At 40.7% G+C, this 16731-nt stretch overlaps 1 protein-coding gene across 1 annotated transcript in view; it reads right to left on the bottom strand.

Annotated features, from left to right (window-relative positions):
• Window positions 1-444: 444 nt before the first annotated feature.
• Window positions 445-16731, bottom strand: part of GRK7 (G protein-coupled receptor kinase 7) — a 36054-nt gene continuing 19767 nt past the window's right edge. The window contains exons 3-4 of the mRNA XM_057740230.1: window positions 8654-8928; window positions 445-781 (exon numbers count right to left, since the gene is read on the bottom strand). Coding sequence (XP_057596213.1) covers window positions 445-781; window positions 8654-8928 — 612 coding nt within the window. The remainder of the gene's footprint in view (window positions 782-8653; window positions 8929-16731) is intronic.

Below are 16731 nucleotides of genomic sequence, written 5' to 3'. Positions count from 1 at the left end.
TGAGCACAGCACAAAGTTCCATCCTCTGTTCCTAGGACTTTGTGTAATTTTCAGGGACATGATGGCGAGGGCTCATGGTTTTAGTTTATCAAAACAAACCCGAGTGTTCCTTTTCCCAGCTCTCAGTGAAAACTGAGACTGTACTCTTCTCCTTTTTTTTTTAAGAACTTTTATGGAGACTGTACTCTTCTTTATGAAGGAAGAAAGAAAGAAGAATGGAAGGGAGAGAAGGAGGGAGGGAGGAAGAAGGAAGGAAGGAAGAAAGGGAAAAGGAAGGAGACAAAACACGTCTCAATGGTGAGCTCGCCTGTCCTTAGAACTGTTCTATGGTTGAGATGCCCCTCCTGATTGATCAATGCTCGTTTAACAGATTTTCACTTATTAGGAGCACTTGAGGAGTACGTCAGCTGAGATTCCTGCTGCTGGGCTGGTAGAGAGAACAATTTATAGTAGCAAACATACACCAGACTTGGATGAATTACCCTCCCCACAACCTGCAGGCCTGTTGGGGTCGTTCAGCTCTGCGAACAGTCCTGTTTCTATAATCTCTTCCTGCCAAGCTACGGGGACAGCACCCGTTGCAAATCTTTGGAAGAATTGCTTATCATTACCATCAAATTCAACTCCTCGAACCTCAGAGAAATCTTCAATTTCATCGATGTCTTTGGCATAAACCACTGATGGGTCTGGCACAAATGGAGGTTCAACCAGGCCGGCTTCCAGGCGAGGAAAGTTGATGGTTTTGAAGAAATGGTGTTTCCTGGGATCATCAGACTTTTCTCTGCAAAGAAAGGAGATGGTCAGCCTGAGACACAGTAACGAAACCCAACAGGAACTGTTCTAGCGATACAAAGTGTGTGGCATTCTTTTCCTAGAGTGCATTTCATTTTCATTGCAAAGATGATATAACAAAGAATAATTTAGATAAATAAATAAATTTATTTAAAAAAGGATAATTTAGAAAAATGACAACTTTCAAAACCACCGCACAGGGAATTCCCTGGTGGTCCGGTGGTTAGGACTTGGTGCTTTCACTGTCGACGACCTGGGTTCAATCCTTGGTCGGGGAACTAAGTTTCCACAAGCTGCGAACAGCCAAACAAAAAAAAAATTGCCCACAATTCTGCCACATGCAGACAGTAGCATTTTCATTGTTTGTAGACCACCTTCACGTTTAGATGTAATTTTTAAACAACCAAGCAGTTGACATGACTTTTTTCCTGGTGTTTCACGGTGGGGCCGGAACCTGCTTGCCTGCAACTTCCAGTCACTCACTGCCTCTTGCTCTGTCCTTTAGGGTCACAAAGAACAAGCTAAAGTTAAGCATGTCTCTCCTTTCCTGGCCACCACTCACATTTTAAAAGACAGTAGTCATATCTCCTCGCTCTTCATAGGACATGATTTCTAGGAGCCCCACTACCTCCTTCAATGGCCATAATAATCTTTAAAGACTTTTAAATAATCCACTAGCAATTTTTAGCAGCATAAATGGGCATACATTCGGCGCTCAAGACTATGGTTATCTGTTATCAAACCCTCCTTCCCTATGCTAGAAATTATTCTAGTGTTTGTCTTAGATTAAGGGGGGAAAATGTGTTTCCTGTTGTATAATATTTTGTATTAGTTATCTACTACTGTGTAACAGATTGCCCCAACATTTAGTGGCTTTAAACAACAAACATTTATTATTATCTCACGGTGTCTGTGGGACAAGAATCTAGACTGGGCTTAACTGGGTGCCTCTGGCTCCAAGTCTCTAGTGATGTCACAGTAAAGCTTTTGGTCAGGGCTGTGGTCTCATCTGAAGGTTCAACTAGGGGGCCAGCAGTGGGGCAACCTGCTTCCAGGCTCACTTACATGGCTATTGGCAAGACTCCATCCCTCACCATGGGAGCCTCTTCACAGGGCTGGCTGATACCCTTGTAACTATCTTTCCTCAGGACACATGGTCATGCATGGGGGGGTGGGGGTGGGGGGCACAGCCTTTTCATTACCTAATCTTAGAAATGACCATTTGAGACTTCCCTGGCGGTGCAGTGGTTAGGAACTCGCCTGCCAATGCAGGGGACACGGGTTCGAGCCCTGGTCCAGGAAGATCCCACATGCCGTAAAGCAACTAAGCCCATGTGCCACTGTTACTGAGCCTGTGCTCTAGAGCTTGTGAGCCATAACTACTGAGCCCACACGCTGCAACTACTGAGGCTCACACGCCTGGAGGCCATGCTCTGCAACAAGAAAAGCCACTGCAATGAGAAGCCCGCACACTGCAAAGAAAAGTAGCCCCTGCTCTCCGCAACTAGAGAAAGCCCGCGTGCATCCGTGAAGACCCAACACAAACAAAAATCAATAATGAATAGATTTATTTTTAAAAAAGGGGGGGAAAGAAATAACATCTCATTACTTCTGCTGTATGCTGTTTGTTAGAAGCAAGTCAGTAAGTCCAGCCCATCCTTAAGGGAAGGGGTTACTCAAGGGTGGGTGACAGGAGGTGGGGATCTTTGGGGACTATATTAGAGGTGGTCCACTACTTCCTCTTAAGTCCAGGTTTTAAAGAAATAAAAAGAGGGCTGTTTTGTGGCATCAGAATCAAACAATTTTGTTTCTTTTTCTTTTATATGAGTATATATGCTGGTCTAAGAAATGTGTTCCTTTAGGAAGAAGTCAATTCCTGTCATAAATCAACCTTAATAAAGCTAATGACATTCATGTTTTCCCCTTTCATTTTCGTTCTATCAAAAAGCTTTTAGGAAAGGGGTTGAGGGCTTCCCACACACACCCCCTTCAGAGACTCCCCACCATGTCTGAGGATTACTGCAGCAGACTTTGCCCAGTAAGACGACTAGAGTCTAAACTCAATAATGACGTTATTAATAATAGTGAGAATAACTAACATTTATTCAGAGCTACTTTTGGCTAACACAACGTTAAAGGCTTCACTTACTTTTTCACATTTAACCATCACAACAACCCTAGCTGTCTTTTAACTGTATTTTAAACCTCTTTTAACCTCTTTATACTTGCTTTTGCATTTATAAATAGCTGTGCATCTGAGAAAGCCAGCAAACATAGGTGAATTTTTCAAAGGAAAAATTGTAGTCAAATATTGTTATGGAAAAGAGAAACTCTGTCTAAGGCATCTAACATCCAGCAAGTCCCCAATTCTTGTTTTGTGGTTCAAGCCTAGCCCCATCCAGAAGGGCCCATCCAGGACTCCGTGGACTTCTCCCATTACGACCACACTGAAAAGAGAGGTATGGAAAACTGCATCATAAGATACTACAAAGTATCTATGTTCTCCCCAAAGCCACTGAGTCTCCATCAATTCAAAGAAAGGGAAGTGCAAGCATGTTTGCCATCTATTTTACCTGCTGGCCAATGTCTGCGTGGTTTACATCCTGTAGAGTCTGAGCCTTGAGGGAGGGTTACTGAGATAAATGGAAGCTTCGAGGATGGATTTTTTAAAAAGTCAGATTTATTGAGGTATAATTTACACAGCAACATTTTAAAGTATCATATAGATTTGAGGAATGGGGCTTGGTATCAGATTTTAAATGTGTCAGAACAAGGATAGAGCTAAAATTCTATCCAAGAAGATCTGGAGTGAACCTCAGGCCTGTGAGTCTCAAAGAGAACAGAGGAGTTAGAATGGGACCAGGTGCCACGAGGAAGGAGCTTGTACCATCTTGATGGCTGCTGGCAGGTATGAACACACTGTACCAGAGGTCAAGAGGGCACCTTTACAGTGACTCTGAGCAGATGTAACTTGGATAAAGGAGGGCGCCCAGGGGCTCGGTAATCATGGGGAACTTGCCAAGCCAGTCTTCACATCAAGATGCACAGTTCTCTTATCTAGGAGATAGAAAGAGACTCACAGATATAGAGAAAGACTTGCGGTTGCCAAGGGGCAGGGGGTGGACTGAGAGTTTGGGATTAGGAGATGCAAATTATCATATATAGCATGGATAAACAACAAGGTCCTACGGTATAGCACAGGGAACTATATTCAACATCCTGTAATAAACCATAATGGAAAAGAATGTGAATCTCTTTGCTGTATACGGAAATTAACATAACATTGTAAATCAACTGTACTTCAATAAAATAAATTAAAAAAAAAAAAAGTACAGTTCTCAGCTAACATCTCAACCAGGCCCGGATGGCCTTGGCTTGTCCATTAGGGACGGCCAGCTGCAGCCTTTTCGCAGCTAGTCACAGAAGACAAGGGAATGATAGGCCACATTAAGGTTTTCTTTATGTTCCTCAACATCCCCAACTAGATGCCCCTGGAGGGCAGGGCCCATGCCTTAAGCCCCTTTCCAATAAATGTCTGTGGTTGCTAATGCTAGCCACAAAAGACTAGGCTCTCCAACTTCTGCTCCTTTCCCTCTGTGTCCAGGCTACCAGAAAGCTGATCACTTGGCTCTTTTGTACGGGGATGCTTACCTCAGTTGTGTAATTAGAATTAGTGTGAAGATTGTTTGACTCTTGAACCTTTCAGATTTGTTCAGGGCTCTCTCGGCCCATCATCATGCAATAGGCAAGAAGGAGAGGCTATTGAAGGAGGCAGCACCTTTTATAAGGGCCAAATCAGCAGCTGCAGGGAGACTTCTCCTGCTTATTGAATATATTTCAGAGCATTGACAGGGACTCTTGTGTTACTGAACCCCACACAGAGATCACAATGGATTTTCTAATAACGGACAATGAAGAAAAGATACCACCAGCTGCCCATACACGAAGACCACACTGCGGGGTTTGGGTACTGGCCTGAAACTGTGTGTTGGAGAAGCACTTAAGTCAGAGACTTTCATGATTATTTGCCCTTATTTAACTGCACTATCTGATCAGAATAAATCCTGCAAAATACTTAAGTCTTCACTCTTTATTTTATTGGAAAACACCGTAGTTGACCCTATCTGGAGTCCCTGTGAGATGATCAGAAAAAGTTTCGGCTTCTCTGCAAAATTAACTCATAGACCCATGAAGGCAAAAGAGGAGATTCCCTTAAGTGATGGCTAAAGAAGGAGAGGGGTTTTTAATTTCTTTCAAATGCTCATGAATGCAACAGAGGGGACACTTGACCTCTCCACTGTGTCACATGCTGTCTAGGCATTTGCTTGGCTTTGGAGGACGCCCATGAAATTAATCAAATGTTATCTCATTTGAATGGAAGTTTAAAAAATACGAAGAGGGGCTTCCTAGGTGGCGCAGTGGTTGGGAGTCTGCCTGCCAATGCGGAGGACATGAGTTCGATCCCTGCTCCAGGAAGATCCCACATGCCGTGGAGCAACTAAGCCCGTGTGCCAAAAAAATAAATAAATAAATAAAAAACATGATATAAAAAAAAAAAAATACGAAGAGTTGAAATGAAAACATTGGAAGGTTTTTCTCTTTCACTGAATAGCTGGTTTTTATATGCCTTCTCTCTAATGTTGTAAACAGTTCTTATTCAAAACACTCACAGCAACAGATGCTTTTTAAAAAGGTTTTGCTTGACAGAGCAGCTTCAGGCCATGATCCAGTGCTTTAAGGTGGCTTTTCCTTGAAGAAGTTGGTCAATGTTTCATTTTATAGACTCAAAGTGTGCTTGTCAAGTACTGAGATAGATTTTTATTAAAACACCCTGAGTGGGTTGTGTTCCCCTCAGGGAAGTCATCTAAAGAGACTGTTTGCTTCTTCCACTGCTTTGGCCACTGTTGGTACATCCTCTGATTCCCCCCCGCAAGCGCTTGAGAGTCAAGATAGCAGAGATGGTCAGTGGTCACCATATCCAGCTCTCCTCTCCTTTCTGGGCAGACAGAAGACAACACTAGCCAGCCCCCTTGCCCTTAGGCAGGACCCGATGACTTGTTCTGGCTGACAGAAGTGACTTGTGAAGTGGGTCTGAGGTAGGACAAAGCTCCCTAGGTTCTCTGCATGTTCTCGTGTTGCCATAGTAACCAGAAACCACCACTTCCAATGGAGCTGAAAGATGGAAGCAGCCTGGAGCTCTGAGTCACAGCTCATAAGGGGGGTACATCGGAGCACTGCTGGACCCATAAAGGACTTCATGTGAATGCGAAATAATCCTTTAGTTTTTAAGCTGCTGAGACTTTGGGATTTGCTTGTTATCACAACATGGCCTATTCTGAGGACACTCATACAACTATGTTGCAATCTACACAAGAAAATCACTTCCACCTTTTACTTTCACATCAATATAGAGTACAATCTCATTTCAAAATACTCATTGCTTAGTTTGGCTATCTTTGAAATGCTTTGAAAGTCATTACGAATGAATTTTGTTTCGCTGTTTAAAAAAATCAGGTCAAAAATAAAAAGCTTGCTTCCATGCGCAAACATTGTGAGCTAAGGCAGCCTTGTTCTAGAGCCTCTACTGGCAGCTACTCTGAAGATTTAGAGTAATTTTGCTCCCTACGTTTTGGTGTAATATCAAAAATCAGTCATATTACTTTATGGTTGTAACTTTCTCTTTGTATGTATTTTTAGATTTTGAGAATTCAGTCCAAGTAATTTAAGACACACAAGTTTGTAGTTTAGTCAAAATATTTTCTGATATCAACCTTAGAACTAATGAATAGTAATTGCTATCTCTTATTGAATTATTCCTAACATATATTATATCTAATTTTGCATACATCATATCTAAACCTCAGAATATTCCCCTTAACTAGTTAGGGTTCTTTAGAGAAACAGAACCAAAAGGACGTTGAAGGGGTGCAGAATGCACAACCGTGGCATGAAAATTATTTTGAGCTGAAGGTATTTGAGAGTCAACAGATGTGTGTTTTGAACTCCCCTCGTCTGCCTTTAAGATAAGCAGACCCTTGGAAAAGAACTCAACTCATAAATCCCCTCCCTGGGAGTTTCAGGAGTTTTGGAACTAGGGAAGATTGATTCTTATCGCCAGTGACAGAAGTCAGCACCACACCTAAACAGACATTGTCACAAAGCTATCACATCTCCCATCTGTTCTCCTAAGGGTCATTTATCTTAGTCAACTGTTCTCTGATAAGTGCCCTTCCCTCACCATTTGAAAGAAGTCATTTGTTTTCCTGTAAGTGATCGCCCCATCTCCTTTACCTATTAAGATGGTATATAAGCCCTCAATTCTGTCTCCTAGTCACATTTTTCTGTGAACTCCTGTGTATGTACATAAATGAAAATTTGCCTTTTTTTAAAAAATAATTTAATTTGAATTTAATTTATTTGTTTGTTTATTTATTTATTTATGGCTGCATTGGGTCTTCGTTGTGGCACATGGGCTTTCTCTAGTTGTGGTGAGCAGGGACTACTCTTCGTTGCAGTGCTTGGGCTTCTTATTGCAGTGGCTTCTCTTGTTGCAGATCACAGGCTCTAGGCGTGCGGGCTTCAGTAGTTGTTGCACGTGGGCTCAGTAGCTGTGGCTCATGGGCTCTAGAGCAGAGGCTCAGTAGTTGTGGCCCACAGGCTTAGTTGCTCCGCAGCATGTGGGATTTTCCTGGAGCAGGGCTGGAACCCATGTCCCCCGCATTGGCAAGTGGATTCTTAACCACTGTGCCACCAGGGAAGTCCCCTTTACTCTTGTTAATCTCGCGGCAGTTTAATTTTCAGGGCTCCATTCCTAAATCTAAGATGGTAGAAGAAAAATTGTTTCCTTTTTCCCCATACTTGTGCATGTATATGAGAAAGAGAGAGAGAGAGAGAGAAGGAGTTTATTGTAAGGAACTGGCTCAGGCAATTGTGGAGGTTTGGCAAATTCAAATTCTGTAAGGTAGCTGTGCGGCTGGAGACCCAGGGAAGAGCTGCAGTTCAAGTTCAAAGGTGGTTTGCTGGCAGAATTCCCTCTTGTCCCAGGGAGGTCAGTCCTTTTCTATTACGGCCTTCAACAGACCACATGAGGCCCATCTATGTAATGAAGAATAACCTGCTTTACTCAAAACTGACTCATTTGTATGTTAATCTCACCTAGAAACATATCTGCACAGAAGCATCTAGAACAGTGTTTGATCAAATATCTGAGTCCTGTGGCCTAGTCAAGTTGAGACATAAAATTAACCATCACACCTGCAAAAACCCCATTTTATATATGAGGATATTGAGACTCAGAGAGAGTAATCCAGTTTCTTGGGGTAAAATGACCAGTATGTAGCAGAGCTGGGATGTGAGTCTATGTCTGTGACTTGAAAACTCTTGGTTTTCTCCTTACATAACACAGTTACTCTCTGCCAAGGGTCTTTTCACAGGTCAGCTTTTCTTAGTTTTTTCATCTAAAATACCTTGATCTTATTATCCCACTGTGAGCAATGAAACTTGACTTTCTTCAAAACTAATTTCAACTGTACTTAACATAGCTGGCAACATCATATGTACTTACTAAATATCTGTTGACTGATGAACGATATTTTACAGAGATGTTTAAAAGGGGCAGAATTTTTCACCTTAAAATACATCTTGGAGATTGTTCCATATCAAGTGTTCATGGTGTTTGAAAGTGTTGAAAATACTTAACCATGTAATATGCAAATACTAAATACATAATATGCAAATACTAATACTTAATACTCAAATACTACTACGACTTTATCCCAAGGCTTTGTGATTAATCCTAAGTATTCGCCAAATCCCTGTGAAAATGCTAACATCACTAATCATGTCTTGATACTATAGTTACCTGCTTCCTAAGCGTTGCTCTGGTGTCTTAGCCAAGAAGAGTTTGCAAATATCTTTTGCTTCCTCTGTGAAGTTATCATGTTGGAATCTGACTTCTTCTTTCAGTGTTCTTTGCTTTAAATCCTCTTTACTGACTTTTTCCTTGTAATCTTTGAATGGTGTTCGTCCAGCAACCATTTCGTAAATACTGCATCCCATTGCGAACCAGTCCACAGCATAGGAATAACTCGCTTTTTCCATTAGAATTTCAGGAGCCATATAACCATTGGTTCCAGCCTGTAATGCCCCAAACAAAAAAAACAAAACAAAACAAAACAAAAGCACTTATGTGAGTGTAGCAGACACTGCTACAAGCCTACCCAATACCCATTCTCCTTTTCTTTTCTGGTGGAGGGAACCCTAATTTATTTGGAGTGGCCATGTGTCTGACCTATTCTATTCCCTGCTTTCCCAGCAGCCTCTGGTGCAGTCAGGGCAGGCCATCGATCCATTCTGGCCAGTGAGACATAAAGAGGGTTTGGCTGGAGTGCATTATAAAAGAGACAGATGTGATCGCTCTTGAAGTGGGAAAATCACCTAGACTCTCTCAGTCTCCTCACTTCATCTTTAAAGTGAAAGGTTCACGTGACTGTCTCTAAGATCCCCTAAGTTCTGCTTCTGCTTTTTATTCACAGATAATAGAAAATTAGATGCATGATTTCTTTTTAAGTGGGGCTCTTTATTGCTAATATTGGATGTTCACATAATATCTAATTTTTGATTTTTTTACTTTCTTTGCTATGTGATATTAATATCACCCATCTTTGCTTGTTTGCTCTGCATTGAAGAATTAATACAGAAATTTTAATCCAGGAAATTCCGCATGTGAAATTTCATTTAACATGCATGACTATATATTGTAGGCACACTTCTACTGACAATATATGCAATGACCATTGGGTATATATATACATATATATATATATATATATATATACACACACACACACACACATACATACACCATTGCATCTTACGAAAAAACCTGAATGAATTTTGGCCAACCCAATATATATATATATATATATATATTTTTTTTTTTTTTAATACACATAACATACAATTTACCACCTTACCATATTAAGTGTTTAGTTCAAGAGTACTACGTACATTCACAATGTGCAATGAATTTCCAGAACTCTTTTCATCTTTAAAAGCTGACACTTTGTACCTATTAAAGAACTCCCTGTTGTCCCAACACCCCAGGCCCTGGCAACTGCCATTCTACTTTCCGGTCTCTATGAATTTGACTATTCTAAGTACCTTATATAAATGGAATCATGTAACATCTGTCTCTTTGTAACTGAGTATAATTTCAATACATTCATTCATTCAACAAATATTTAATGAATACCTGCAACATATCTTGTAATTATACAAGATATAACTTAATTATAAAGTATATATTTACATTATAATTTGTTTTCACAAAAACTAAGTTGCTTTTGGTTAAAGTATAACGTATAACCTCTGCAACACTTGAAAATGCAAACAAAGAACACCCTAAAATGACAATAAGCTTCTATTAATCATAAAAATGAGAATATAAATTATTGGCAGAGTTGTGAGAAACAGATGTGCTCTGTAATTTGACTCAGATTTTTAAGAGATACAGAGCAATAGAAAATGAGATGTAGCGACTGTTGCTGTCCTTCAACCAGGTCACTTGCCTTTGGAGCAAGGCGCTCAAAGAATTGCCCCAGAAGAAAGGGAAAGAAAGGAATCTACATGCAGAGCTTCATATTCATTACCCATTACGCGCCATTATTCACGATGGCCACAAGCTGGAAACACCCAATACCCTTCAGGAAAGACAACAGACCAGAGTCTAGTGTTAACACCAAGAAGTGTATACATGTAATGGTTTTTGCATAATGATTATACATGTGTATTCAGTACATCAAAAAAGGTTGGAAAGTGTTTTTAATTGTTCATTGGGTGATTTTTTTCTGTCTAATTGCTTAAATGTGTGTTTTTTATGTGCACAATATATGTAATACCTTAGGAATATTAAATTTCATGGATGATTTTCACATGGATAGCGACAACGAAAAACATAAATGACTCGAGCACTGATGAGGAGTAACTGGCTTGTACAAGAAAGTTCTGGAAGTGACTGGGGTCTGACAAGGCTGGGCATGAGTCAGCATGGCACTGCTGTTTTCATGGAAGTGGATATGTAATTTGGGTGACCATATGTTCCGGTTGGCCCGGGACAGTCCCAGTTTACATCTGTTGCCCTGGCATCTTGTCCAATGTTGCATCTGCCCAGACAGAAGGGTGCTGTAGGCCCCTGTGAGGCCCAGGATACAGTCTTACTCATCTTTGTATCAAACCAGGTATTTACCCCCAAGCCTCCCTTGCTGCCTGCCCAACAAAACGTTTGTTATGTAAACACTGGTAAGGATGGTAACTAGACGTTTTCCGTTCACTCTCCAACAAATATTTGTTGAGCCATGCCCTGCAGTGATTTCTAGGGATACCCAGACATACTAGGCCTGGCCCCTGCCCTTGAGGATTTACAGGCTGATGAAGACAGGTCAAAAGGTTAATTCAATAAAGGAGGGTAAATGCCATAATGGGAGTGGAAAACAAACATAGGGAGGCCAGAGGGGGTGTGTGTGTGCACCTGTGTGTGTGTGTGTGTGTGTGTATCTCTACATGTGTTAGACATACTTCACTGAAGAGTGACAGCCGAGCTGAACTATGAGGGAAGAACCTGTCATGCAGAGAAGGCTGTCCAGGTAACGGACATACGCAAGAGATGGAGTCTGGAAAAAATGTGGGATGCTCAGGGAACTTTAAGGAATTTGTCATTTCTGGAATATAAGATCTGTGGGATGCAACGGTGGGAGGGGAGACTGGAGGGGGAGATGTGAATGAAATTGAGAAATGCTGCCTGCCAAGGAAGCAAAAATCCATTCCCAGCCTCCCTTTTCCCTTCGTCCCTCTCCTATAGAGCCAGAAGGCTAAGCACTCCATCTCTCAGCCTCACATGTTGCACCGAGGGTGGCCATGTAATAATGGAATGTGAGCTTTACTTGAGACGTGTGTAAGGTGAAGGCACTGAGGGTTGGGGAAAAGCTTAAAAAATGAGGGAAATATCCAATGAAAAATGAGTAAAAGTTAAAGTAAGCCCTTCATAACGTTTAGTTTTCATGTAGGAAATACACACTCAGTTTTTACATAAATATCTCATTTAAAAGCTCATTCTCTAATTTTAAACACTTTGAAAAGGAAAAAAGTAATATTTATCTGAGGAAAAAGAAAGCTAATTAGGCCAGAAAATAAGATATATATTTATAAATTTATGTCAGAGAGCATGGTATTAAAAATGTTAAGGTCAAAGCACATGTTTAACAAAAACCACTGCAGATTTTTCATCATTGCTTTTATTATCTTATGTAACCTCAACCTGGATAACTCAGAATAAACCATTTTGTGTGCTCAAAAAAAAAAATGGCAGAAATACATGAAAGATATAAGATGGGTCAATGGCTCAATAGAGCGACGGATAGATGGATGGACGTGTGATAAAGCAAGTTGAATAAAATGCTAAAAATGTACAATGGAATATTATTCAGCTACAAAAAGGAATGAAGCATTGGCACATGTTATGACATGGATGAACCCTGAAAATATTATGCTAAGTGAAAGAAGCCTATTACCAAAGACCGCTTACTGCATGATGATTCCATTGATATGCAACGTCTAAAACAGGTGATTCCATAGAGCCAGAAAGTAGATCAGTGGTTGTTCAGGTTTGGGAGACGGGGAATGGGAGTGACTGCTAATGGGTAGGGGGTTTCTTTCAGGGCTGCAGAAAATATTCTAAAATTGTGATCACGTTTGCCTATCTGTGAATATACTAAAAACCATTGAATTGTACACTTTAAAGCGGTCAATTGCATAGTATTTAAATATCTCAATAAAGCTGTTTAAAATGTCAAAGGCCAACTCTAGGTCATGGGTATACAGGTGCTCACTGTGAATTCCTTCAAAGTCCCTGTATGTCTGAAAGCTTTCCTAATAGAAGGTACAGGGGAAAAGGAGTGAGCGTGCGATGCCAGATGTCACCACACCCGCTGCTGTTCACCAGGCACGTGGGACTCTTCTGGAAGAGGCACAGGGAGGAACCCCAGGGGAGAGCAGGGGAGGGGCATCTATCTGCCCAGCTCCCTCCCATCTCCTATTTCCATTAGTCGAGAGTTACCCCATATGATACCACTTACATGTGGAATCTAAAAAATACAACAAACTAGCTAATATAACCAAAAAGAAGCTGACTCAGATATAGAGAACAAAGTGGTGGTTCCCAGTGGGGAGAGGGAAGCGGGGAGGGGCAACACAGGGGTAGGGCATTTAAGAGGTACGAACTATCAGGTATAAAATAAGCTACATCGTAAAACAACTATACCCCAATAAAAAAATAAAAATAAGAGCAGAAAAAATAAGCTACAAGGATACATTGTACAACACAGGGAAGAGAGCCAATATTTTATAATAACTATAAATGGAGTATAACCTTTAAAAGTTGTGAATCACTATACCGTACACCTGTAGCATAGAATATTGTACATCAACTGTATTTCAATTAAAAAAAGAAATGTCATTTTGAGTTCTCTGACGTGTAAATGTTTAATCATATTTTGAAATTATACATCAGTAAAAATAATAAAAAATAGAATTGTTAAAGCTTGAAAAAAAGAGTTACCCCAAATCGTTTGTCTGTATTTCCAGATATGTCATCCAGACCCTTAGCAGTTGCCTGAAAACCAGGTCCCACTTCATAACACAGTATAATATTTCATCCAGTTCTAAAAGTGGAGGAGCAACTTGACCTACAAGTGGTGCCAACAGAGTGCTGCCCGAGAGAGAGAAAAGGAGGCCATAGAGAGAATGCAAGAGGGTGTGTGAGGTTTGTGGCCCAATACACTCACTTCATGAAATGTCTCAGCGATAGGCTTTGCTGTGAGGCATTTTTCACCCATGGTGTTGGTTATTGGCTGGCCTCTCAATCCACAAACTAATGGCTTCAGTATTGGGAAATTTTCTCAAATTATTTCTTTGATCATTTTCTCCCTTTCATTTTCTTTCTTCTCTCTCCTCCCCTCCTTTTTTTTTTAAATCCTAAACTTATCCTCTGTGTTTCTTATTTTTGCTCCTATTTTCCATCTCTTTGTCTTCTCTCGCTCTCTTTTTTTTCCCGGGAGACTTCCTCAATTTTTCTTCTAACTCTTCTATTTTTTTAAAATACTTTATTAATGGGAAATTTCAAACATACACAAAAGAAAAGGCACGAGAATAATAAACCCAGTGTACTCTACACCCAGCTTCAAGAATTATCGACACATGACCAGTCTTGTTTCCTGTGTTCCTATTCACTCCCAGTGCACACCACCCCCACCACTAACCTAGATATCATTTGTAAGCATTTCACTATGAATGTCTAAAAGATAAGCTCACTTTAAAAAGACAAGCAAACAAACTCAAAGCACTACAGATGCCATTATCTCACTTTCCAAATAACAATAATTCTTGAATATTATCAAATATTTGGACATGTTTACACTTTCCCAATTGTCCTATACACTTGTCCTCTAAACTGTTTGTTTAAATTTAGATCCAAATAAGGTTCACACAATGTGATTGACTGATATGTTTCTTAAATCTTTGTGACTATAGAAGTTTTTCCTCTCTCTCTCCTCACCCCCTGCAAGATTTTGTTGGGGGAAAAAAAAAAAGTTTCAACTGTAGACTTTCCCACAGTCAGATTTTACTGACTGCATTCCTGTGGTGTATTTAACATGTTCCTCTGTTCTTTGTATTTCCTGTAAGTTGATAGCTAAATCTAGAAACTTCTACTGAACTTTTCACTTCTGCAAATATGTTTTTATTAACATTTAATTAGCACAGAATAGTGTGCACGGATCTTTTACTTTCGGTTCAGTAAATTTTGATAATTGACTACACCCATGTAAATACAACCCAAACAAGATAAAGAACATTTCCATGCACCCAGAAAGTTCCTTTGTGCCCCTTCTGATGCATTCTCCTCCCCTCTTCCCAAGCAACCACTTTCTGATTTCTGTCACCATATATTATTTTTGTTTCTTCTTGGATTTCACATAGATGGAATGGTACGGTAGATGCTCTTTTGTGTCTGACTTTATTTATTTATGTATTTATTTATTTATTTTATTGGCTGTGTTGGGTCTTCGTTGCTGCACGCAGGCTTTCTCTAGTTGTGGTGAGCCAGGGCTACCCTTCATTGCAGTGAGCAGGCTTCTCATTGCAGTGGCTTCTCTTATTGTGGAGCATGGGCTCTAGGTGTGTGGGCTTCAGTAGTTGTGGCACATGGGGTTGATAGTTGTGGCTCTTGGGCTCTAGAGCACAGGCTCAGTAGTTGTGGCACATGGGCTTAGTTGCTCTGCGGCATGTGGGATCTTCCCGGACAGGGATCGAACCTGTGTCCCCTGCATTGGCAGGTGGATTCTTAACTACTTCGCCACCAGGGAAGTCCTTGACTTTTTTTTAACATAATGTTTTTAAGATTTATTCATGTTGTTCTGAAAACATATTTATATATTTTTATTGCCAAATGTCCTTGTTCTTCTCTGAATGTTCTTTGTTTTACAGCATCTGTCCTTGTTTCATGGATACAATATCTTCCCTTAAATCTCAAAGATACGAAGTGTAGGTTTTAAAAAATGTTCTTTTCTATTCCCTGCATTGTTCCTTTTTTCTACAAGTTTCTTTCTTCTGTTTGTTTTGCCATTGTCTTTCATTTTGGAGGATTTTTTCAAATGACAAATGATCTTTGACTCTTTGTTTGTATTTAAGAGCGCGATACCAAAAAGCCGACAAGAAGCATGTCAGCTGATGGGCTTCACTGTAGGGTGATGACACCAACCATGTCATTCGGGATCCCACCTGTAGAACTTTTTTGTTAGGCTGCTCATTTTCCCCAAAGGGAGATCCTCCAATATCCCATCTCAGAGGTGTCAGCCTGCTTGCCCTCATTCTGGGAGCTGAGATGGGAAAGGGGCTGAGAGTCTCCCTGCATGTAGTATTTCATTCTCTACAACTCTGAGTTGGGCTATATGTTCCTGGGTCAGGCTTCTCGCTGGTTCAATCTCTTGGGCTGGGGTGGCAGAGGCATGAAAAAAGACTGTAAGCAACATCCAACTGCATTTCAGACAGCGGTGATGGGTAAGTTCTACTCAGCCACATTTATTGGGAGCTTGCTCCATGTGTGGCAAGCTTCCAATGAGCAGATTTCAGAGGGGAGTGATTTTAAGGATTAAAATCACTAATCAGGACACTGGATAAACATCAGTTGCTCGGTAGAAGGTGTAGGTAAAAGTGGAGAGCATATGTCAGTCCTGAACAAAGGATTGTGAGACACACGCCGGGAGAAAAATTGGAAATAAAAATGGGCAATACTTATTGAGTGTTTATTACATGCTAAATATTTTCTCCAGTGCTCTACGTGAACTTCTTGTTTAATCTTCATGATAAACCTATGAGATAGAGACTATTTTATCCCCCATTTTGCAGATTAGAAAACTGAACCACAGAGAGGTTAAATCTTGCCTAAAGTCACCCACCCAAGATTCACACACAGGCTTGCACTGTGAACCACTACATTACACTGCCTTTGTGAAAATAGGTGAGGTAGCTTTTTCTTACCCTTCCAGGTTCCCTTCAGGATTTCTTTTCTCCCTCTAGGGTATCCTCCTTCCCTCTTCCCATCTGCCAAGTACTAAGTCCTCATCTTGGTCCATTCTTGCTGGAGATGCTTCTTTCCCCCTTTTCCCAACAAGTTCTCTGTTCTTTGCCTGCATCTCTGCTCATCAGGCTGGCCAGGCTGCTCCACATCACAGAGGACCACCTTGCTCCCTCCCCCAGGAAATAAGTGAAGAATCAGCCGACAATCTTTACAGCACTGTAGCCCTTTGGTGTCGTCGAAAGAGCACCAATAGCATGCAGGGTAACCTCAGATTCATTGCACATAATTTTCAGGACTCAATTTACCTT

The sequence above is a fragment of the Hippopotamus amphibius genome, chromosome 6, assembly GCF_030028045.1.
Source record: "Hippopotamus amphibius kiboko isolate mHipAmp2 chromosome 6, mHipAmp2.hap2, whole genome shotgun sequence".
NCBI classification, from domain to species: Eukaryota; Metazoa; Chordata; class Mammalia; order Artiodactyla; family Hippopotamidae; genus Hippopotamus; species Hippopotamus amphibius.
The sequence above is the reverse complement of the archived record's forward strand: the minus strand, read 5'-3'. Positions and strand labels throughout refer to the sequence as shown.